This window comes from Camelus bactrianus, chromosome 6, assembly GCF_048773025.1.
Source record: "Camelus bactrianus isolate YW-2024 breed Bactrian camel chromosome 6, ASM4877302v1, whole genome shotgun sequence".
In the NCBI taxonomy this organism is placed as follows: domain Eukaryota; kingdom Metazoa; phylum Chordata; class Mammalia; order Artiodactyla; family Camelidae; genus Camelus; species Camelus bactrianus.
In genome coordinates, this window is record NC_133544.1 from 62219821 (window position 1) to 62243882 (window position 24062).

General features: G+C 51.8%; 1 protein-coding gene, 1 long non-coding RNA gene and 1 other non-coding gene across 3 annotated transcripts; 2 read left to right on the plus strand and 1 right to left on the minus strand.

Annotated features, from left to right (window-relative positions):
• The first annotated feature begins 6789 nt into the window (after positions 1 to 6789).
• Positions 6790 to 6862, plus strand: TRNAD-AUC (transfer RNA aspartic acid (anticodon AUC)). Its single transcript has one exon. It is a non-coding gene; the product is annotated as a tRNA-Asp (tRNA).
• A 2751-nt stretch (positions 6863 to 9613) lies between these two features.
• Positions 9614 to 18792, minus strand: NFATC4 (nuclear factor of activated T cells 4). Its single transcript, XM_010954792.3, has 10 exons — positions 18538 to 18792; positions 16342 to 17437; positions 14736 to 14898; positions 13949 to 14148; positions 13455 to 13627; positions 12853 to 12993; positions 11936 to 11991; positions 11561 to 11687; positions 10777 to 11358; positions 9614 to 10035 (listed from the first exon to the last, which is right to left on the minus strand). Exons 1-10 carry the CDS (start codon positions 18635 to 18637, stop codon positions 9968 to 9970), a joined length of 2706 nt encoding a protein of 901 aa, XP_010953094.2. The 5' UTR covers positions 18638 to 18792; the 3' UTR covers positions 9614 to 9967.
• Positions 18793 to 19023: 231 nt separating this feature from the next.
• On the plus strand, positions 19024 to 21335 carry LOC141577926 (uncharacterized). The gene is made up of 2 exons (XR_012507571.1): positions 19024 to 19834; positions 20363 to 21335. It is a non-coding gene; the product is annotated as an uncharacterized LOC141577926 (long non-coding RNA).
• Positions 21336 to 24062: the final 2727 nt, after the last annotated feature.

Here is a 24062-nt window from a genome sequence, read left to right on the forward strand (position 1 = left end):
TGTGAGGTCTCAATCCAATACTACTCCCCACTTCCTTCTGAAGCCTCTCTTGGCCATTACAACCTCTTCTTTGACCAAGTAGCACTCACTATCCTTACCAGCTGTCCCCAGCCTTTCCCTTTTTGTTCTTCCTCCTCCAGCCCTGGGCAATTCACATGCCAGATACACTCTCTGAGTATGACCACAGTTGTGCAAAATTCCTAGTTACAATGCTACTGATTTCTCACCCAATAAGGTATATTAGAATGCAAATGAGTATGAGTGGCAGTTATTATAGACACAAATGTAAAGATGCTCTGTTTCACCAAGAAGAATCATTCATTAGTGTAGTAGATTGAATAGTGTCCCCTCCCCCCCCAAAAGTCATGTCCACCTAGAACCTCAGAATGTACCATTATTTGGAAATAGTCTTTGTAAATGTAATCTATAAAGATGAGGTCATACCAGAGTGTGCTCTGAATCCAATGACTGGTGACCTTATAAGAAGAGGAGAAGACACACAGAGATGCAAAGGAGACACACAGAGGAGAAGAAGGCCATCTGAAGAAGGAGACAGAGAGAGACTGGGCTCATGTGGGTGAGGAACCAGCCAAAGATCACTGGGAGCCACCAGCAGCCGAGAGAATCTTCCCTAGAGCCTTCAGAGGAGCGTGACCTTGCCGACACCCGATACTGGACTTCTGGCCTCCAGAACTATGAGAGAATACATTTCTGTTGTTTTAATCCACCGGTTTGTGATAATTTCGTAAGGTAGCCATGGGAAATGAATTCCACTTTTAACTTTAGCTTCAACATTTAAACTATTTTAGGTAAAAAAATAATTTGTGTGCCACTTTATAATGCCTCAGGTCAGCCCACCGCGGCAAGTGGTCGAATGATCTGTAGGATGCATTTGACCTCATCACATACCATCTTCCAGGATTATGGCCTAGAATTCTAGAAGACAGCAGTCACAAACAGTGGTCAAGCAGGAGACCTACTGGGTGAGCAGAGCCTGGGATAAGACAGTGATGGAGGAACTGAGGAGCTGGAGATAGACTGTCTCGTCTAAATGCACCAGTAGGTATTCACTCTAACAGCTTCCTGTCAAAGCTCCCCATTAGTCAAGAAAAAATAGCAAACCTGGTCTTCACATGAAATAGAATTTTGTCTTCATGTTGGCAACTGTGGTAGACTGCAAAACACGGCCACAAATTCCTCTCACCCCTATAAGCACCCCCTTTGCAATGGGACCTTGCTGCTCCTCCCATCAGAGATGGAGTCTATTCTTCCACCTCCACCTTGATTCTGGCCCAGCCTGGTGTCTTGTGACCAATAGGATGCAGTAAGCATGACCTTTGCAACATGAGCCAAGACCTCAAGTGGTGTTGAGACTGGTTTTCACCTCCTTAGATTGTTCTGTCAGCACGTAAAAGAGCTCAGGATCGCCTGAAGGACCACGGGAGCCCACGTGTGGTCAGGGAGAAGCAAAGTCACCCCCGGCGACACTAGGCAGCCCAGCTGAGGCCTCAGATGTGCAAATGAGGCCATCTAGGATCAACTAACCAGCTGAACCACCTACTGAATGCCGCCGCCTAAGTGCGCCCAGGTGAGACCAGCAGAAGAACCACCAGGGTAAACCACAGAATTGCAAGGAAAAGTAAAGCATCCTTGTTTTAGGCCACTAAGCTGGGTGGTTTGTTACACAAGAATAGATAACAGGCAGAAATTATTTAAGCATTGTGCCAACAAAACACTCATCCACCAGTTAGCAATCTCTTAACTATGAACCTCTTGGGGACAGGAATCATATCTTATTGATCTTAGGATCCTCAGTGTCCACCATTGCGTGATACTTACTATTTAGTCATTGCCTTATTAACAGTAAGTATGGCTACATGACAAAATCCTGCACAGCTGCAGCATCCCTGAGGCCAGGTCTTTGCTGTACATGCCTTTTTATTCCCAGCAGGGACTGATGGACACTTTTCCTTGCAGTTCTATGGTCCATATAAAAAGAATGACTGTTAAATAATGAACTAGTAGTGCAAACTGCATAATAGAATGGAATTTGGGATGGCTGATGAACAAGGAAGCCAGAGCAAATCTTGGTGTCAGTGTTCCATTTGGGAGAACAAGAGGTTCCCCTGATCAACTATAACGTCAGAGAAACATTGGGGAGTCTTGATGGAAGCAGGAAATGGAGTGTAGCCAGATCCACTCCAAACTGAAAAACTCTAAAACGAGACAAGACTGCGGTCTGTAGCCAGCGAGGTGCTAAGTTAGGAAGTGCTAAAATTTTTAGGATGGAGAAAATAATACAGAAACAGCCCCAAATGGAATTGAAACTTAGTCTCCTTTGCCTTGGAAAAACCTTTCATGCTCTGTATCTTCAGTCACATCGGGGTAATAAAGTGTTTCAGCATCTGGTTGAATCTAAATATGATGGCTTTGTCTGCACAACCCGGTGGGTGGGGGGGTTGGCCAGGTACCAGGGCATGTACTGCTTTCTTCCTCTGCCCATTGCCACCGTGGGAGACAAGGGACAAAGAAGACCTCTTTGAGGCTGAGCAACATCCTTAAAGGACCTAAGATTGGAGGGGAAAGGGGCTCCGTGGGGGCTCACAACTAGTTCTGCCCCTCGTCTCTACAGACACCCAGCTCGTATACCATTTTCCCTCTACCCGCCCCCACCAGGGGTGGGGAACTAGGAGGTTGGGGGCGGGGCTTGGACATCTGGCATTTTATCTAGCAACCCTGAGTAGGAAGGTCACCTTCTGCAGGCTCCTCTGTACACTGCCATTTGTGACACAGACCCCTGGCGTATTAGAATTGGACCAGCCCAGCTCCTGCATTTTACTACCTAAGAAGTGAGCAATATCCAAATAGAAGCATGAATCCCAGGGCCTTTAATTAAAAGTCTGAGGTTCAATCTCTGGACCATCTGGCTGTTTCATTTGAAGGCAACCCTGCATGTTTACTTTTCATCTGATTTCACGCACGTGGTAAGGAATTGACTGCAATATCTCAGAAAATATTGCTGGACCTGGAGTTAGGAGATAGCCTTTGAATCCTAGCTCTGTCCCTGGGGGCTGTGTGAGTCTTGATATTATTTAAGCCCTCCGTGCCTCGGTTTTCTCACCTATGAAATGGGAAATAGTAATAGGAAAAACTTCCCAGGATTAAATGAGATGTGCTTGTAAAGGGCTTGATGAGATGCTTGGAGCAGGGTGAGCATGCCCCAAGTGTTATCTGCTTCTGTTGCTGCTGTTCTTAATAAATGTGTCTGAGCCTTGGCTTGGGATTGCAGCAAATTTTGGAGTTAAAACAAGAAAAGCACATCTCTAACATGCATTACAGAAGTAGCAGCTTTTATAATTCACTGCACAAGGAGACACAAAGAGTTATAATCATTGACTCCATTCTTTAGGACCTTACAATCTAGTAGAGGCGTCAAGGGAAACTCCCTTAAACTACAATTAACAGGCAGATCTATGATTACTAAGAGCCCCATGACTGATAATCCTGAGAAGGGGGAACTGGTCTTCGAGGGGTGGTCTGAGAGATTACAGAGGAGGATATGGGATATGAAGTTTGCAGAAACAGGAACAGGGTCTTGCTTTTTCCAACCCTCCTCCTCCCACCTGTCCACCCCAACCTCCATCTTGTTACTGCTGCCCCCTGGTGTCTGCCACCTTCTTAGCACTCCTGGATGATGCTAACCAGGTGCTGTTCATCCCTGGAGCACTCTGGAGGGAGGGGCCATAACCTATCCCAGGGCACAGCCAAGCAGGACTTAAAGCTCAGCCAGGTCCCACTGGGAAGGAAGGGGTTGTCTCTTCTTCAGATTCCCCAGCCTAGACAAGGACACACACAGCAACTGCCTGGATGGAGGGAAGGGAAGAAATCAGGAATTTATTGTCCGATGGAAAATGCATCCAAAGTGCCTGTGACACATCCAAATGGATGCAGGGCCTGAGGTCCTAAGATAAGGGGGCTATGTCTCCAAAAGTTATAAAATCACCAGCTTTAAGTTGGATTGCGCCTCTCCCTACTAGAGCTGCAGCTTCACTCCCTTGTTGGCATCAATAAATAAATATGCCTGTGTTTTCCCTCATAACAAAAATAAACATCTCAACCCTTTTCAATATTTTGTGGTTATATATCTTGTAGAATGCCTGCCAACTTGGGTTTGTTTGGTGCTTTCTTATGAATAGACTGAGGTTATGGGTTTGAGGGAAGAATATCACAAAGGTGAAGTGTGGTTCTTAATGCATCATATTAGAGAACATCTGATATCAAATGACTTATTGCTGGTGATGTTAACCTTGATCACTTGTTTAAGGTGGTGTTTTCCTGGTTTCTCTACTATAAAGTTGCTATTTTCCCAGTTCCATACTCTATTAGAAGCAAGGAACTAAGTCCAGACCACATACAAGGAAAGAGGAATTAAGCTCCATCTCCTAGAACAAGTGGTATCAAATAATTTGGGGTAGTATGTTAAAGCCCTCACAGTAATTAGTAATTTTGGAGCAGATATTTTGATTGCAAATATCCCGTTCTTCCTTAAAGCTTTACCTACTGATTTTAGCATTCATCAATGGATCTCGCCTGTAGGAATTATTACCGTGATGGTCTAATGATGATTTTTCTATTTCCCTCATTCCTTCTACATTTATTAACAGGAATTCTGTAAAAGAGATTTGTCTCTTCTCTTCCATTAGTTATTTATTCGATCATTTATTTATCAGTATGGACTTATACAGGTCTATTTTATTCTTTGAGTTATAATCTAATGTCATTATTTATTACATTGTTCGAATTTTTTGGCTTTGGCAATCATAACATCTTTCAGGCTGTCTCTTGTATCTTTTTTACATGCCCTTGCCTTTTTGCACTTAATTTCTGGTAATGCAAGTTCCTCCAGGATTACCTTGTATTTTCCCTGCCCCAGCCCTAGAATCAGTCGTTTTCCATGGAACCCTGGGTTCTTTTGTTGGAGAATGGTATTTAGAAGCCAACATCTGGGTACTAGGTGTCCTCATTGCTAATGGGGTGCCACTCCTTTTAGGTTCTCTTTGCAGACAAAGCTAACAAAAATATGTATGTATGTTAACCCATATATATATATATATATATATATATATATATATATATATACACACACACTATACCTATATTTATCTCTGAATCTATTTGTGTGTGTATCATAGATATTTATGGATTATAGATCTATATGTAGAGATATTTACATAGCTCTATTACATAAATTCTGTAGTATTATATAGATATATAGACATAGACAAAGACATATACAGAATGAGTATGAGTTCATAATGATATCTCCAATTTGAATCCAGCAACACAGGGTTTATTCTAACCTTCCACCCTTTGCCCCCATAGCATGCCAACCACCCTCCTCTTTCTCTGACAGTAAGAAATCTACCTCCCACTAGCTACAATGTATTTACTTATTTGTTCAACACTAGTTCACAGTTAAGTAGTTCCAGAATTTTTAACCTGTAACAAATTTACCAACTATACTCTTTACATATGGTTCCTTTTGTATTTAGCCTTACAGTATCCAGTCAAAACATTGTTTTCCAAAATTACTAATTTTAGATCCTTTTCCCACCTCACCACCACATTTTCCATGTATATTTCTAATACAGTTAGATTCATATGTTACACTATGCATTCTATCTTAGGATTGAATGACTTTAACTTTTTTTATATAGTCAAGTTCTGTCTTTGTAGAGTTCTATGGATTTTGACAATGGCATAGAGTCATGTATTCACCATTGTGATATCACACAGAAGAGTTCCATCACCCCGAAAATCCTCATGTGCTGTCCCTCTGCAATCAGCTACTCCTTGTCTCTCAGCATTCCCTCTGCAACCACTGATCTGTTTTCTGTCGCTATCATTTTGCCTTTCCCAGAATATCGTAGAAATAGAATCACACAAAATATAGGCATTTTTGAGTCTGGCATTTGAGTTCTTTCACTTAACAAAATGCATTTAATATTTGTCTATATTGTTGGAAGTTATAGCTCAATGGTAGAGTGCACGCTTAGCATGCACGAGGTCCTGGGTCCAATCCCCAGTACCTCCATTAAAAACAAACAAGCCTAATTACCTCTCCCCTGAAATTAAATATATATATATATATATGTCTATATTGTTGCATGAGTCAATAGTTGATTAATTTTTATTGCTGAGTAGTATTCCACTGTATAGATGCACTACAGTTTACTCACCTACTGAAGACCATCTTTTTTTTCCATTTGGGGTTGATTATGAATAAAACTGCTATAAACATTTGGGAACAGGTTTTTCTTGTGGACATAATTTTTTATTCACCAGGGTCAATATGTAGGGGAGAGATTTCTGGTGGTGTCACATGGCAAGCCTATGCTTAGTATTATAAGGAATGGCCAAACCGTTAATATGTCTCTTAAGTTGCTAATAGTCTGTAAGTTCCTTCTCCATCTCCTTTTTCATCTTTCCTTTTCTTTTCCTGAGATGTTTTGTGGAAGCAACCAGACGCTGAGGCCACAAAAACCAGCTCCCCAAAAAGCCCCAAACCCCTGCACACTTCCCACATCTGGAGTTTCCAGGAGGTGCATGAGATGCCGTTCCTCTGCAGCCTTCTTCAGGATGCTCACAAAGTCTGGCAGCAGGCTCCACCGCATCACAGAACTGCTCCAGGCAGAGGCCACACCCATCTGGAAGGCTACCCAATATGCTCTCCCCAGGTGTATTAGCAGCCCAGAGATCCAGCCAGAGAAGGAGACTCTGGGGCAAGAGGGAGGGTATAGCTCAGTGGTAGAGTGTGTGCTTATCATGCTTGAGGTCCTGGGTTCAATCCCCAGTACCTCTACTAAAAAACAAATAAATAAACCTAATTACCACCACCACCACCACCACCCCCCCCCCACCAAAAAACAGACAAAAGAAAAAGAAAGACATTAGTTGAAAGTTCTGGGGCAGCTGCTCCTGCACGGAGGTCCAGGCTGCCCCTAGACCATCTCAGCTTGTCCATGGAGCAAGACAGAGCCAGGCAAGGGGAAAGGTGAGCTGCAATGTCAGGAATGTATGTGCCCTTCCCCTCCCCTAAGTACACTTTTCCAGGTGACCTTCCACCCAGAGCAGCCCAGACAAGACCTGTGAGAAGAGGGCAGGGAGCTGTTTTAGAGTCTGGAGTGGGAAGGAGTGACACTGAATTGAAGATGACTCTAGCTCTCAAACTTTCCTGTGCCGAAGAATCACCCAGGGTGCCGTGTAAAATGCAGAGACCTAGGCCTGCCCCCAGAGAATATAACTGAATAGCTCATGGGTTGCCTAGGAATCTGTATTAAAAACAAAAAATTTTAAATAAATAAACCCCCAAACCCTCCCTAATGACTCAAATGCAAATAGTCTCAGACCACACTTTGAGAAATGTTGGCCAAGAAAGTCTTTTCTGGCAAATACTGAAGGGCCAGCCTTCTTCCCCTCCCTCTCCCAACTCCAGCCTCCGGGAGCTAGATGTCTATAGGGACCTGGGAAGAGACAGCGACCCTGGGAGGCTGACACACACCAGGATTCCAATGGGAAGAGGGGTTAGGCCTGCAAAGCGTGGGCCCAGAGAGCAGAACAAGGCCCCGGGAGAGCTGTCGCAGGGGAGCAGATGCAGGCTCTAACCGAGAAAAGTTCTGGGGCAGATCTACTGTATCCTCCCAGATTAACACCCACCGTCCGGTGGGAAAGCTCCTGTTGCCCTTGGATAAGTACATTTCCTGCCATCCTACAAGGCCCCTCAGAACCCAGCCCCTGCTTCCCTCTCTGGTCCCCACTCACAGCCCCCAACTTCCAGAACTTAACCGGTTCTGAAAGCATGCCAAGCCATGTTTGTTTGCCTCTCTTCTCCAGGACAGGGCCTGCCCAGTGGCTCTTCCTGGCCTGCCCTTCCCTTACCCTTGGCCCAATCAATTTCCAGTCCTGCTTCAGGTCCCAGTCTGGAAGTAACCCCCTGAAGTTCCCTTTGACCCCCACAGCTGGATGGAGTGCCCCTGCTCTCTGCTCCTTCTGGACCCCCCATCAAAATTGTTTACTCCCCCTGCCCAAGACCTGACATACTCTCTGTACAAGAAATAGTTACTAAGTTGAATTGTTGAGTTATAATAAGCTGTTATCTTACTGTCGTCCCTGAGGCTACAAGGTCCTCCAGGACTCGCTGGCTGGTATTCGGCAGCTGCTCAATAAATGCCTGGCAACGACCAAATGGCAGTGCCCTGGCAGAATGGGAAACGATCTGCCTTAGGAGGCAGCAACTCCCCATCACTACAGCCTTCACAGAGGCTGACAGGCCCCTTGTCAGAGATCTCGGAGTGGGAGCTGAGGAGTGCTGGCTCAGCCACGGCCACATGTGCCAGGTCCCTCCTGCTGTGGAGAGCATAGGGTGATGACACTGGCCCCGCTGCAGTGTACCTTTAAAAAGCAGCCAAGGCCCAGCAAGCCGATCACTTGATGGTTCGCAGCAGTTTGTGTTCAGGGAGATAAAGGAAATTCATTGCAAAGCAGCAATGACCAGACCAGGGATCATCCTGGTTCTCCTGTCTTCCATTCCAGAGCCAGCTTCTGTTACACCCAACCCTGAACACAGGGGTACTTGCCAGTTCTGTCACACACGCTGGACATAGAGAAGCCTCACCAGCCTGGAGGTGAGGCAAGCTTCCCAAGTACTAATGCCCTGAATATCTTGGAGGTACGGCCCTCTGCAGCTGGACTGGCGGTACTCAGGGCCTCCTGTGTGCAAGGCTCTCCATGAGCAGGACAGACAAGGTCTGACTCTCCCCAACCCACCAGGGACTTGGTCCCCTCAGCTGTTAAGATGGGGCACAAATCAGGTTTCCAGGCGGGGCCTGTCAGTGGTGACATATGAGAATGCAAGATAGGATGGACCTCAGGCAGTGCCCTGAACCCCAGGGCAGGTGGCAGTCAGAGCTTCTGGGAATCTGCCTGGCCTTCTGTAGTCTACCTCTGAAGCACAGATCTTTCCAGAATGTCTTCACAGTCCCCCCAAATGGGAGAATCCAGAGTGTGGATAGACACATGTCAGCCCTCCCTCAACCCCTACCCTGCTCCAGGGAGCTAAGCCTCAGGGGCCTGAGCCTCGGGAGTTAGGGTGCCTGAGGGGGAGCTGGGGACCAGAACCCAGGAGTGAAGCATTCAACCTGCTGCTGGTAGCTGTGTGCTGTTGAGCAGCCCCCTTTCTGCTTCTGAGACTTAGAGGCCTCCTTTGTAAATGAGGGAGAGGGACTAGACTGATGTTTCCTGAACTTGGCTATGAATCAGAATCATCTTGATGGTGGCAAAAGAGAGGAACTTGAAAATACACAGATTTCCCCAAAGCTCCTAAAGAAACCTGAATCCCCAGGGAGGAGAGACCTATAGCCCTGGCCCCCAAACTTGCCCAGTCAGGGAACCTCTGGGGCCCTTCAGACACTCCCCGGTCCCCTGCACTGAGACTTATGGGGACGCAGTGTTTCCAGCCACATCCCATCTCTTCCCAGGTGCTAAGCCTCCTGCGGCCAGGGCTCTAGAGTAAGCTGCCCATCTCTCTCTCTCCAAAGAGATCCAGAGCCTGAAGCACTAGTCAGTGAGTGGTTTATTATCCACCAGCCTGTCTCCAGCCTCCCAGTACCGTGGCCTGTACACAGTTTAGACACGACCCGCACTCCAGTCCTCCAGTCTTCACACCCAGCCCCCACCCAGGGTCCACCCCCAGCCCAGTCCTCCACAATCTCCCTCCCCCAGCCCTCCAAGGCAGCACCAGGCCTGGGGGCCACACCTCAGCTGGGGTAGGGGAGGGCAGGGAAGAGGAGGCAAGAGCTTCCCGGTAAAGGAGAACCAGACTGGCCCGCAAGCTTCTGGAGCCACCACCCCAGGATGCCGGGAAAGTGGGCAGGGAGAGGGGAGAGGGGCTGGGGTGCCAGGCGATGGTTCAGGCAGGAGGCTCTTCTCCAGGAGGCGCAGGGAAGCCACTCAGGTCTCGGCCAATGATCTCACTCACTGTAAAGGAGGGGCAGTTGAGAGACTGGGCTGGGGGCAGGCCGCCTCCTTTTCCAGAGACCCCCAATCCACTCCAGACAGGCCTCTGTCTAGGATGCCACCAGGCTCTTCCTGCACTGGCCTCCCTTCCACTGGGCCTCAGTTTCCCCAAAGTGTCCTGACACCTGCTCTCAATTAAATCTTGCTCAACTCCATCCCTGGGGGCTCCCAGGCCCCATGCCAGCCCCATCCTACTCGCTCTCAGCCTGCAACACCAGGGCAATTGCCATCAGCAGGACCAGAGGTGGGTGGAGCCAGTGCGAGGAAGGAGAGGGGAAACAGGGAGGCTCCTCCTAACCAATCCAGACCACAGTCACCACGTTAGGGGGGCCCTGAGAAAACACGCTTGCCTGGGACCTCAGCAAGCCATGGCCCCTCTCTGAAACTCAGGGCCTGAATCTGCAAATTGAGGGAGTCAGGTTGAACGATCATGAAGGTCCTTCTAGCCCTAAGATTTCTGTGATCTGGGGCAGAGGGCAGAGGCAGGAGAAGGGCCGGGCAGCTATTCCACGGACCCTTCAGAATTCAGTTAACTGGATTCAGGTGGCCACACGCACCAAGCACTTTCCCCCAGAGGCCCTCCAACTGGCCCCGAGGACCACGGATGCCCAAGCTCTGGGAAGTCAAGCTCCAGCCCTCAGCAAGCACGCAGCGCAACCTCTTGCACACACGCACACTCGCAGCCCCCGGTCCCACACCCACCTTCCTCCAGCGTGATACCCTGGATAGGGACACTGTCTCGGAAGCCGCTGCCGTAGCCACCCCTGGATTTCTCCTGCTCCGGAGCCCCCTCCCCAGGGCCATAGCTTGGCCCTACCTCATTGTATCCCTCAGCAGGTGGGGGATGAACACCACTCTGGGGAGGGAAGGGGCCTTCAAGTGGTGGGGATGAAGGCAGTGGAGGCCGGAAGGGGGCTGGGGGAGGGAAGGGCAGCCCCAGGGGGAAAGGGGAGCCCCGTCCTCCATAAGGGTCACTAGGGAAGGGCCGGGGAAGGAAGGAGACTGGAGGTGGGCGGGCACAACCTGTGGTACCCCCAGTCTCAGGGAACATCCGCAGGCCGGGTCTGTAGGATGGTGGGGGCCCCGTCTGGGGGTACAGAGGGGGCGTCCCATAGCTGAAGCCTTCTGACAGGTAAGGAGTTTCGTAAGCAGGGTCTTCATGGGAATAGGAGGGGTAGGGGGGCCTGGGTGGTGAGAAGTCCATGTCAGAGCCAAAGGGGGGGCCCGATGTTGAAGGGAAGCCCCGGAGAGACGCATCTGGTAGAGGCTCCTCCTTGAAGATCACTGGGTGGATGGGAAGCAGGAGGACATGCTGGTGAGAGGGCTGGCAGTCTCCCCACTGCACATCCTCCCACCATCTTTCCATCTTCTGGGTTTCATCCAGCCCTTGGCCCCTCATGATGGGGGAAGGGAAGGCACTGCATCCCTCAGCCCTGCCTCAGCCCCCATATCCCGACACCCCCACCATGGCTGTCCCAGAGCGCACCAGGCAGGAATTTAAAACTCTGGGTAGGACTGCGCTTCCTCCGCCCATTGGAGACATAAAAGTAGACCTGGACTGGCCGGGACACCCTCTTGTTGCTGTACTCGGGGATGGTCAGGGTCAGCGTTACCTGGGGAAGAGGAGAGGGAGAGGCAGGGAGCCCTCAGGTATCGAGGCTCAGCCCAGCCCTTCTCAGTGCCCAAACTCCACCTCTTGGACTTTTCCATTCACAAAGGAGCAAAGTTCATCCCCTAGAGACGTCCCTGCTTCCAGAGTGGCCAGGTTGCTCCTCCAGAAAAGAACAGGTAGCTTCTGGAGAGCTGGCTGAGCATTTCCTGACTTCTCCCATCCCCTCACCCAGGGTGGGGAGGCTGGTACCTCATTGCTCTGCAGTCTGTTCACTGCGGCCTCCTCCTCCCACTGCAGCTTTCCATCTGTGCCGGAAGAACAGGGAGCTCCAGGTCAGCTCCATGGCCCCTGCCCCCGGCCCCCTGCCCAGGCCTCTGCCCCTTCCCCTCCTGCTGGAGCCAAGGCCAGACTCAGAATGTCCCTACAAGACCTGGCTCACAGAGGAGCCCACTGCATGTTTACCTGATCGAATGGAACAGGCAGGGTTTAAAATTGTCTCTAAGATCTAGAGCTGAAAACTGATGCCAAGAGAAATGGCAGGGCCATTCCAGGGACCAGAAGCAACTCTTGACCCTCCCACCCAAGTCCAATCTCCCCTCCCATGATAGAGCTAGAAGGAAATTCCAAGGTAGGAAAGTGTCCCAACTTGAAGGGAGGCAATGAGACCCCAAGTTCCATGACCCCTGACTCTGCTCTGACGTGGCCCCAGGGTGCTAAATTTGAACGTAGGGGCTGAGGCTCCTGGTGTGCAGGGTTGGGGGGGCAGATGCCTCAGGTTGGTGGGTGTGCCCGGTACCCCTCAATCTTCCTTGCAGCTCCATCCTGAGGCACCTTACAGGTTCTAATAATCATAGCTGTGCCCCCAGTCCTGTAACCTAGGAGGGGCTCAGAGTGGGGCTGTGAGGATGTAAATCACCTCTTCCCTTCTCCTCATCTTCCCTATCCACACAGGTGTAAATCAGCTCAAAGCTGTCTCCTCTTTAATAAAAAGAATGTGGATTTCTTACATGTATTCTCCATCCTGAGCATTTCAGATGGCTCTTATACACATGGGAAGCATACACTATGGATAGGAAGGGCAGTCTATCTGTCTTGTTTTACAGATAAGGAGACAAAGCCCCTTCTAAGCTCCTCCTGCCTGCCCTCCCCCAGCCCTGCATACTCACCAGGGCCCCTCTCGATGAACACCACCTTGGAGTCTGGCAGGAAGTTGGAGCCAGTCAGCACTAGTTCCTCCCCTCCTCTCACGGAGCAGGCGCTGGGGCTATAGGCCTCCACCTGGGGCAGCTCCTGGGCCGAGCGCTGGGCTGCAGAGCAGGGCAGGAAAGGCCTGGCTGGGCTGGCTAGGCAAGAAGACAGCCTCCTGCACCACCATCCTCCCGGGAATAGCTGTCCCAGGGCCCTGGGGGAGCCCTCCTCAGTGACAGACACACAAGAAAAACAACCATCTCCCTGGGCTCACACAGACTGTGTTAGGAACCACTCCTGGGCAGAGAGAGAGAGAGATGAACAGGGCAGGCCAGGGAGTTATGCAAGCAAGTGCAAAGGGCCACCCAGGGCCAGATGGAGGACCAGGTCCCTCTGGTCCAGCCCAGAGACAGAATCTGCAGCAGGGTCAGTAGAACACTTCCCACACCCCATTCATGATAGAAATAAGGGCTGGGTCCTTTACAAAGCTACCCAGGACCAGCGGGGCACAGCACACCATGCAGAGGGGATGGGGAGACAGACCAGAGACAGAGAGATGGCACAGGGCCTCTTTGCTCACAGCACTCGATGGGAACCGATGCTGTCTGCACCGAGACGACCTTCCCGCTGCCCTGGGGCACGTGTACCCGGAATACCAGCCGCACACGTGTGTTCTTGCGCCCAATGTCCGTCTCACCCTTCCTCAGCTCAATGTCTGAATTCCGAAGCTTCAGGATCCCAGCACAGTCAATGCTGAAGGCAAAGAATGGAAGGCAAGCCCTCCTAGCTGACACCAGAACGGTGATGTCCCCCAAGAGGTAAGCCCCCACCCTCCATCCAAAGCCCTGAATGACCTTCTCTGGGAGATTAGAGGGGCCTACTTTAACCCAGAGATGGCCTTTCCAGAGTGCTCCCCAGCTGCGAGGTTCTCTAGACGGTGAGAAGGCCTGACACCGGCTCCTAGAGAAAAAGTCTAACTCTTTTGGGAAGAGGAAGAGTGGGCCTAGCTTAGGCCCCTTGAGAAAGGCTAGTCCTAAAGCCTGAGGACTAAAGGGAAGAGGGGTGGGAACCTACTTGGCTGCCATGTTGTTCTCAGGAAGCAGGGTCATCTCCAACACCTTGGTACCACTGACTACAGCTTCATAGCTGGCTGTGGCCACCATCTTGCCCGTGATACGGTGCACCTGATAGAAGGCGTGAGGCCGCAGGTTCCTCTCATCTGCAGTGCCGATGAACATCTGTAGGGTCAGTGGCTTCTCACTGTAGCCTAGGAGCTGGCAGAGGGAGACAGAGGCCAACCAATTGAAATCCCCACTGTCTCATCCTTCATCCATCCCTAAGTTTTCAGTCCACCAGGGGGTGAGGAGTGAAAGATAAAGGATATCCTGGAAGGGATTCCCAGGGGGAATTGGGTACCAGTGATGGAGAAAACATGGCCTGGAGTTCAGTGTTATTCTTGGAATAAGGGCCAAACTGGGCTGGGCAAAGGGGAAAATCTTCCAAGGGAGACTGGCCCAACTCAACAGAGACAACCTAACTTCCAGTGAACTTTGCCCTCAGCCTAACCCTTCCCCCACATCTGGCAGGCCACCATTTTCCGGAGTAGACAGGAGGCTGGTGTCCCATGGGATAAGAGGAGTGGGGGTGGAGGGACAGAAGAATAGAAAGTATATCCGGGTCCTTGAAGTGCACCCTTCCTCCCCCAACACCAGTCCCTCCTCCAGGCCGCCTACAGGGTCATTGCTGAGAGGGAGTGTGGGAAAGGGCAGTGCCATGGGTCTGCACAGCTGGGGCCCATCTGCAGGGATCTGGGATTGGAGAGGAGAGAGGCTATCAATCAGGCCTGGCCTCTGCCCCTTACCTTGACGACAGGGTGACCACCAGGGGCAGCTTTGACAGCTCCCCGGCTGCCCTCTGTCTCGTAGTGGGCCCGGTGGTGGGCTCTAGGCTGCACCTCAATTCTCAGCTCCAGCTGCTCATACTGGCTGGGTAGAGGCCAGTCCAGCGGTGGGAGGGCAGAGGTCCTGGGTAGACACCGACAGAAGAGCACTGATTACCTGCAGCCTCAGACCCCGGTCAGGGAAGCCCTGGGTCCCAGCTCCCTGGGATGTGAGGGAGGAAGCAGGGTGGGTGTGGGAGGAAGGAAGTCAAAGCAGAAATAAAACAGTCCAAAACCCCAGATGCAGGGGAGACAGGGGACTGGCCCCTCAGAGCCCCTTGAGGATGAGGAGAATGAGGAAGATGGCACCAGACTCATAGTCCCTTCTTCACAGCTCTGAGCACAGGATCTGAGTTGGCAAGGGTTCCCCTGGAAACAAAAGAACCCCAAGCACATTCTAACCCCTAGGCCTGCCTGGGAAGGGTTGCGTAGCAAAGCACTACTTCAGACCAGAAAAGGTCTCAGAGATTAACCTCTTTGTGATCCAAATAAAGAAACTGAGGCCCAGAGAGTAGAATGTAGTGGCTGAGCAAGCCAGCAACTGACAGCCGGGACTGAGCAATCCCTTCCCAGGCCAGCGCCGATTTTGCTAGCTGGGGCTGGACAGGTGAGTTCCAGAGAGCTGGGGTTACAGATACACAACTCTCCTATAGTGAGCACCCAGTTACCCTAGGCCAGGGGCTCCCAGCTGGTAATTGCCCCTGGGGTGATACTTGGCAATTTCTGGAGACATTTTCAGTTGTCACGAGCAGGGCAAGAGGTGCTAGCTACTAACATCTAGTGGACAGAGGCCAGGATGCTGCTAAACATTCTACCATGCCCAGAACAGCCACACACAACAAAGAAGGATCCAAAGGAATCTTAAAATATCAGTAGGGGTGAAGTTGAGAAACTCTGCCCTACAGGAACCCAGAGGAACAGGTACTACAGTTTCTTCCCCCCAGGAAACTTTTGTGGATGGAGCCAGCTCGATTTGACATCCAAAGTTTAAGATTACTGAAATAGACAGGGTTCTTTGAGAATGAAAGAGGTAGAAGAACAGCAAGAACTGCTTGTTTTAATATGAACTCTTTGACTTGCAAATACATGCTATTTTATTCAAATTGAGCAGGTATACTTTTAAGCCACAAAGCAGGCCCTAGAAATTAATAGTGAAGGGGGACTTCCTGCTGCCCATTGTAGGGCTGAAATCCAGCCCATGTTCCAGCACAGAGCTAGGGGCAGAGGGCACCCTAGGGGAATTCCTCCTTTACCTATGTGGTCCTTCTTGGATTTGGAGGGACTTATTCTAATTGGTCCACAGGGACTGACTGTCCTTTTGCAAATCATCTGTCCAAAGAGGGTGCTTTTTTTTTTTTTTTAATTCTCCCTAAAACTGAGTAGATGGCAGCAACCAAGCTGGTAGCAGATTCTCTTTTGAAATTTCAAGGGCATAGAACTAGGACCTTTTTTGAAACCCATCCCTTGACCCTCCTGCTCTCTGGGTGAGATGGCTGGAGATGGCGGCAAGGCCAGGCACAACTCTCACCTGAAGATAGGGCTGTGTCCCCCAATCCGGGCCTTGGACCAAGCCAGTGGGGAGGGTACTGCCAGGTAGTCCATGCCGGCCACCTCCTTCCGAGGACCCCCAGCGGGGGGCCCGGTCTCCTCTACTCCCGAAGGCAGCTTCCCATTGCATGGGGCAGGCTCCTCAGACCGAGGCAAGGCCACTGCCTGCTCACTGGAAGTCCTCCGGGTCTTCTGGGGGATACTCTCAGCCGGTGGGGCCCCCACGTAGTCAAAGGGGCCAGGAGAGCCAGGGTCCCGGGCCAGAGGTAATGGGGGTGGTGGAGGTGGCTCAGGCCCCTCCTCTCCTAGGCTGCCTCTGCGGGACAGAGCTGGGGAGGCCGAAGATGGGGTTCCGGAGCTGGAATAGCGCCGCTTGCCACATGGAGAGGCAGGTCTTGGGGAGGCTGGGGTGGGCCCAGGTGCACTGAGGAGTAGCCAGCTATCCTCTGGCCCCCGGCCTCCAGGGCTTGGACCATACAGGCTCCAGGGGTCATCAGGGGTCCACGGCCTAGGGGAGGCCCGGGGTGAGGGCAGCGGAGAGCCCAGGCCAAAGCGGGAGGCTGCCTCATTTAGCTCAGACTCCACCTCGTCGCAGGCTGCATACAAGGCTGCCTCATCGGAGGCGTCTGAGAAGAAGCTCCAGGAGGACAGGCTGCTGCTGCCAGGGCTCGGGCTGAAGAAGGGGCCCCCGCCCTGGCCCCCTGCCTCTCGATAGCCTCCAAAGCCTTCTGGTGGGGGGTAATCCCTGGGGGAGCCGTCCCCCCAGGCATCAGGGTTGTCCTCCAGTGTGGCTGGCGGGTCGGGAGTGGGAGAGATAGAGGTGATGCGGATGCTGGGGCACTCAAGAACACGGCCTCCCCCAGCAGCCCCAGCTCCCCCTCCAGGCCCTGCCAGCCTCACTGACCGGGCTGGCTGGCTCTCCCAAGTGCCAGGTGAGGGGGCTGGGCGAGGTGGTGGGGAGTGCATGCCAGGCCGAGGGGGTGGTGGCCGGGGAATGCCGATGGGGGCAGCGCCATAGGGAGGGGGCTCCCCCAGGGCCAGACGGCAGCATGGTGGGGCGTCCTCTGAGTCCAGTTCTGTCAAAATGGGAAAGGAGGGAGACAGAGACAGGGATGACACAGAAGATGGGGAGAGAGAAGCAGGTGAGACATACGGGTTCTTTGAGTGGGCAGCCTCCCAGGTCCTGTATGCCACCCCCTCCTCGCAAAGAGGGTTCTCTGAGATGGCCTTCAGAACCACAAAGACAAAAGCAGAGTTAGACTTGGGAAGGTGGAGGAGATAGGACCAGACGTGCCAGGCCTTTTCCCACTCAGAGAACCTCACTCTCTGAGCTCCTGGTCCTGGGACCTGGGGTACCAGACAGGGCGGGTCTTTAGGTGAGGGAGGCGGGTCGAGAGGGGCTGGAACTGGGCCTGGAGGCGTGTTTAGGGAAGCAGTGGGCTGGGCTGGGGGCGACTCACACATGAACCCAATTAGCAGCGGTTCCCAAACCCCCAAACGGCGCTGGCAGGAGCCCCAGTTGCCATCGCAACGGTGGTCAGGGGAAGGGGGGCTCCAGGGCTGTGATGACGAGGGGAGGTGGCTCCTCCCTCGCTCCCCCCAATCTGGGGGCGGGGGTGCAGCCGAGGGGGTGCTGCAAGCCGGCGGGGCGAGGGCGGGGGGCGGGTGCCGGCTGCGCGGATTCCGTGCGAGCGGCGGCCGCCGCCCCCGGCTCAATCCCCGCCATCTGCCTCTCATTGCGGCCAGACGGGGGAAGGGGGAGGGGCGCCCTGGCGGGCCCTGAGAGCGCCCCCAGCCCCCGGCGTCCAGTCTGCGGGCCCAGGGCTCGACCCCCAAGGGGCAAACTCCAGAGCCCAACCTCCCCTTCCCCTGGCGGCGCCCGGGGCTCACGGGACCGCAGTTCCCGCCCGCCCCCCATCCCAGTGACAGTCGGCCCAGCCGAGAGGCGGCGCGCTGCCAACGGCACCCCCACCCCCACCCTAGTCACGACCTAAAAAGGAGAAAGTGGTGCCCGGCCCCCAGCCTCACCTCCGCAGACCCCCGAGCCCCGCGACTCCCCTCAACCTCTGATCCCCTCATCTCTCACCCCAGGCTCGCTGCCCTAAAGTCCCCAGACTCAGGATCCCTGCGCCCTTCCCTCACGGATCCCAAGACCCCTTCCCAGCCCCGCACTAACCTTCCCCGGACCCCCCCGCGCCCAGCGGGGGGGCCTCCTTTTCCTCCCCGAACACCAGCTTAAATTCCAGCTCCTCATCCTCGCAGCTCGCTGCCCCCATCGGTCCGGCCAGACCCCCCAGGTCCTGGTCTGGGTGGGAGGGGTGATCTCAGGAGGCTTCAGTATCTTGACCCGTGGCTCCCTCCCTCCCTGCTCTGAGACGCCCCCTCCTCTGCCGCTGCCGCCTCCCTCCGGACGCCCCCTCGTTATTATAGAAACTTTTCCAAACTTTTTTCCCCAAACTTCTTCAAAGTGCTCCCCCCCAGCCTGTCCCTGATTGGCTGCCCGGGATGCTCCAGCCCCTCCTCCAGGGATGAGATGGGAAAACCACGCGCCCCTCGTCCTCCCCCACCCTCCTTCCCTGTGTCCTCTCTCCAGTCCCTCCCTCTCAAAAAAAAAAAAAAAAAAAAAAGCAAAACTGAATTGGAAAACGGTCCCTCAAGCGTGGCTGGACCATAATGATGCCTATTGGCCCGCAGTTGTGACAATCATTTCCCTTAGGGAGCACTACCACCACAATCCCCAGCCTAGTTTAAGTTCAGGGGCTCCGGGTCCCAACGCCTTAAAGGGGCCACATTCTGGGCCTCAGTGTAGAGGGCCCATGGAAGATATTTTCTTAAGTTCTGAAGAACTGTTTAGCCAACCGCTAGCAAGGAAGGATCACCTCTCCTCCCCTTTCCCTCCAAGCCCAAGGCCAGGCAGGCTATGGGGTTCAGAATGGCTCCAGGTTGCTCTGAAGAGGAGAAGGCCATTCCTTTGGAGCCCCTAGCCTGAGGTCGCCCAGCGGAGGCCTTCTGAAAACCTTTGTTCTGCCGAATCAGCCTCTCCACCGGTCATCTCTTCCCATTACCCCAAAGTGAAGAACATTTAGCAGTCTTGGGCACTGTTCAAAGGTCCAAGGCCCCTAATGGGCGATGATCCAGGCCGGGCTTTACTGCTGCCCTAGTCCCAGCCACCCTGAGGGGCCATTAATTTGCCTCCGCGGGAAGTCTGCTCCCTCCTCCCTAGAACCGTAGTCTGGAATGAATCTCAGCTCCGATGGCATCCCGCTCCAGCTCTCCCGATAATCCTGGCCAGGTTTACCAGAGCCCCGGAGTCCAACAACCTGATGGGCCCCAGGGTTGGACACCTGTCACCTGGGCGGGAGGAGGAAGGAAGACTTGGACTGGAGTTTCGAGGAAAGGCAGGCATGGTGTGGCCCTGCTGTACAAGAGGGAGTTAGATCCGAGATGAGTTACTCCGGCGCCGGATTGGGGAGGTGGGAGGTGTTACCCTTTCCCCCTGCGCAAACCGTGTACTTTAAACCTCTCTAACAGGCCGCAGCGATCTTTAAATCCCTGCCGCTCAGAGCCGCTCCCCAAGGGACGCCCCAGCCCTACACCTAAAGGGTTAAGCGTCGGCCGTCGGGTCAGACGTTTACAAACACTCAGGAGCCGGGCGGGGACCACGCCCGTTACTCTAATGAGAAACAGGCTCGGCGGGGGCCGAGGAAGAGGGGAGGGCTGCCCGCTGGGCCCGAGCTCCGCCGCGGCCGAGGCGGCTCCCCTCCCTTCCCTCCCTTCCCTCCTGTCCTCTCTCTGGCCCGCCCTGGGGACCCCCCCCCAGCCCCGGGGGACCCCAGTGACGTGCGGAGCTGCCCCGGCTGCGAGCCCTGGGCCGCGACGCCGGAGGGGCGGGGAGACGAAGCCAGGCAAGCGGGGAGAGAAGAATTTTCCGAGGCCGAGCGGGGAGGCGGCCTGGTTTGATTTTTCTTTCTTTTTTTCCCCGCTTTGGTTGGTCTCCTCAGGTTACATTTCCCTTCCAGCTTCAGCTCGGAAATAAAGGAAGGAGAGACCCACAAGAAGGGAGAGCAAGGAACACCCTGAGATGGACGGCCAGCCTCCACCTAAAAGAGGGGTAGGGGGAAGTGGGAAGAGGTAGAGACCTCGACCCGTCCCCGGCACCGATCCCCAGCGCTCCCCCCACTCCCCGCCCCCCGCAGCACAGGCAGACGTGCACATTCTTTTCAAATGTCATATTTCCTTTGATCCTGGGCAGCGTTTCTCCATGTGTCTGGCTCAGCTCCTGCCCAGCCAGCCGCCTCCCCTTCTCACCACACTTTGTGTATTTTCCTGGAGGTCCCTCCCCCTCCTCCCAGCATCTGGAAGGCCCTGAGGGCTGGCGTTGGCGCTCATTCCCCTGGTGACTCTGGCCTCGCCCTCCAGTGACTCAATTTCCCCTCTGCGGGTGGAGGCCGGGGGGTGGGTGCGGGCAGAGGAAAGAGTTGTTGAACGTAACTGTGGTACGCAAGAGCCTGCAGACTGCTTACAGTGCCAATCTTCCCTCGCGGGGAGAGCAGGGGGGCAACCCCTCGACTCTGTGAAAACCCTCGGAACTCTCTGGGCTGCAGAGGAGGGATGGAATTTATGACTTCTGCAATGTCCTGCCTGGGGAAGAGAGGGTAGTTAGGTTTAGGTTGCCCTACACTTCTGCCCCCTGGCGACGACAAAGACCCAGACGCCCTCCCTCCCTCAGGTCGGGTTTGTCTCCAGCGGGGCATTTGTCCTCACTCTGCTGCCCCCTAGCGCGCACACCTGAGCACAGCTCCGCTTTCTCACTGTGTGAGTGGAGCGCTTTGATTTCTGCTCTGCACTTAACACAAGCATAGTTCAAAGGCCTTGGACGTGGACTTGTTTTTTTTTTATTATTATTACACAAAATACGTTCTTGTGAACTATTCAAGCCATACAAAAATATATAGTAAACTGTATATCCCCCCATTTTGTGTACATTTATTAATATATATGTATACACGTCTGCTCTTTTTATGTACATCAGACCATGTTAACAAGAGTTTTTCTTGACGTGCTTTTTTTCTCTCAGTTAGCAAATGGCTTGGATATCTTTTCCTGTCAGTACGTGTGCATCTGAAAATGGTGATAGAAGCTCCCATCTCTTCATTTGAGGTTAATGACAGAGCTAGGTCTGGAGCCCAGCTTCCTGGGTCCTTGTGCAGCGCAATTTCAACTATCCCACGTTTTACATAGGAATCTGTCTTAGAGTGGGCTCCCCACAAAAATCAGGGCCTGGGAAAAGAACGAGATGCAGGTAGTTTAGAGCGATCACAGGGACAAGAGTTGGGGACTGGGAAGAATGAAACTGGGAAAGAGGGAAAGCCATCCAAAGGTAGATATGGAGCTGGTTGCCACTCTGAGCAACTGAAACAGTGTCCCACTGGGCACTCTGTGGAGCCATACAGAAGGCGATTCAAGAGACAAGGGATATTTATTCACTCACCCTCTTGCCCAGTGGTCAAAAGTTGCCCTTTGAGTGTTGATTGCCTCACTCTTCCAGCTTTACATGAGTGTCAGAAAATGGTAGGTGTCCCACAAGGCTGCAGCAAAGAAGCCCCTGGGCAAGAGGCAAAAGCTGTGGGCAGGGACTGTCAGGTGACACGGCCAAGCAGTTGGTTGCCAAAGCAATAGCTGGAGTAAAAATTGCAGTATGTCTTTGTTTCTCCAGGGTTGAAACTAACAGTTTTCAGGTATCTCCTTCATTGAAAAAATTTAAACACAAACACTTCAAGTTTTTACATAATGTAGTTTATATTACTGCATAACGAATCACTTCCAAACTTTGTGGCTTCAAACCATAATGATCATCTATTATCTCTCATGGTTTCCGTGAGTAAGAAGTTTAGACAGGGTGCAGTGAGAAAGGCTCTTATCTGCTTCACAAAGTCTGGTGAGAATTGTCAATACGAGAATTGTCACATGTCTAGCAGTTAATGTTGACCATTGGCTGAGACTTTAGCTAGGGCATTGGCTGTACCACATACACGTGACTGCTCTGTGTGGCCTGGGCTTCCTTACAACATGGCAACATTGAGAGATCTCCAAGCAGAAGCTCCATCCTTCTTACAACCTAGTCTTGGAAGTCATTTTATGCTATTGGTCAAGGCAGTCACAAGCCCCTGGCGAGAATCAAGGGGTGAGAACATAGACCCCCACCTCTGGGTAGACGGAGTATCAGTTACACTGTAAGAAGAGCAGGTAGAATTTAATAAACACATACACATATGCATCTTTAGAAAATAAAATCTCTCCCAGTCTGTTCATAACAAGCCACATCCTTCCCACATTCATCCCCTCCCTATAAGACCCCAAGTCTCATCCCATCATGGCACCAAGCGCAGGCACAAGGGCCTGGATCTCATCACCTAGATCCTAGGCCTCAAGCCTGAGCAAATGCTGTGTAACAAACCATCCCAAGACTTATTGGTTCCTTCCAGGTAGCTATTATCTAATTGGGAGACAGGGTGTTAACATGAAAAGTTACATACTAATAAGAGAGTTTAACAGTAACCAATAATTCAGGAGCTGAACAAAGCAATTCTATCAATAAGACAAGATTGATTGGAAGTAATAGAAACTGACTCCATATAATTTAAGCAAAGGAGGAATATACTGAAAACAGAGATCACAGAACTAAAAGAAAAGGAGAAACAGGCTTCAGGAAGGATGAGGACCAATGGCTCTGGGAAACTAGTCATGAGGACCTGAAGCACAGTCTCTTCATGGTGCTGGACATTTTCAGTTGCTGGTGTGTACCCAGTCCTTGCTACTTTCAGGACTTCACAGATGCTGTTCCTCCTGCCTGGATCTCTCTTAACACACAACCTTCTTTGCCTAACTTCTATTCATCTTTAGATCTCAGCTATAATCTCATAGCATTCTAATAGCATTCATAAGACATATCCCAAATGTAATAATTGTGTAAATACTTGTTTAGTGTCTGTGTAACCCACTAGAGTGTAAATTCTCTGAGAGGAAACTTCTCTGTCTTATTTATCTACCAAAGTCTCTTATTTTTCCACATTTCGTATGTTTAACAAACCCTAGTGGAAATAAATGAAGACCAATCAAATAAGAACAGGCAAAAGCCATTTATTTAGTTTGCTCTAGAGAGGGAGTCAGCCACCATCACTTGCATTTTGGCAGAGACTCAGTCAGGTAAAGGAGTGAACGGGAAGCTTTATTGTGGGAAAAGAGGGAAGGCTTCAGGTAAATCCTGATTGGAAGCTATTGGTAGGGCATCCTATGTGATTGGTTAAAGGTACATTATTTGGCTTTCTCTGATTGGTCCTCAGTTGGAAGCAGGGATAAAACGTAGGGAAGCTGTCACTTATTAATCAAGCTTTGGCTGTTTGGGGAAGACTGTTACAGGACTTATTGTTTGGCTTCCTAGGCTGGTTGCTGGAGAGAGTGGTCTGATTTCCTACAAGTCTGACTTATAGGCTACTGTGGATAAAGGACTGGCTAATTGTTGCATATTGTAGGTCAGAATTCTATTTTTATACGTGATCTAGCCATTGTCCATTTGTATATTCAATCCTTCATGTTTATTGGACATCTATTATGTGCCATACTCTGTGCTAAACTCTAGGACACAAAGATTGATAGAAGATAGTTGTTGACCAAATGGCGACTTGGTAAGAGATGGTGTTT

What these genes read in the sequence shown, in the direction of transcription:
- NFATC4 (XM_010954792.3), bottom strand. Translation starts at nt 18,637, where the DNA reads ATGGGGGCAGCGAGCTGCGAGGATGAGGAGCTGGAATTTAAGCTGGTG. An exon ending in GAGAACAACATGGCAGCCAA is followed by an intron (nt 13,628 to 13,948) that starts GTAGGTTCCCAC and finishes CTTTGCCTTCAG; the next exon opens with CATTGACTGTGCTGGGATCC. An exon ending in GAGTTTTAAATTCCTGCCTG is followed by an intron (nt 11,359 to 11,560) that starts GTGCGCTCTGGG and finishes CCATCCACCCAG; the next exon opens with TGATCTTCAAGGAGGAGCCT.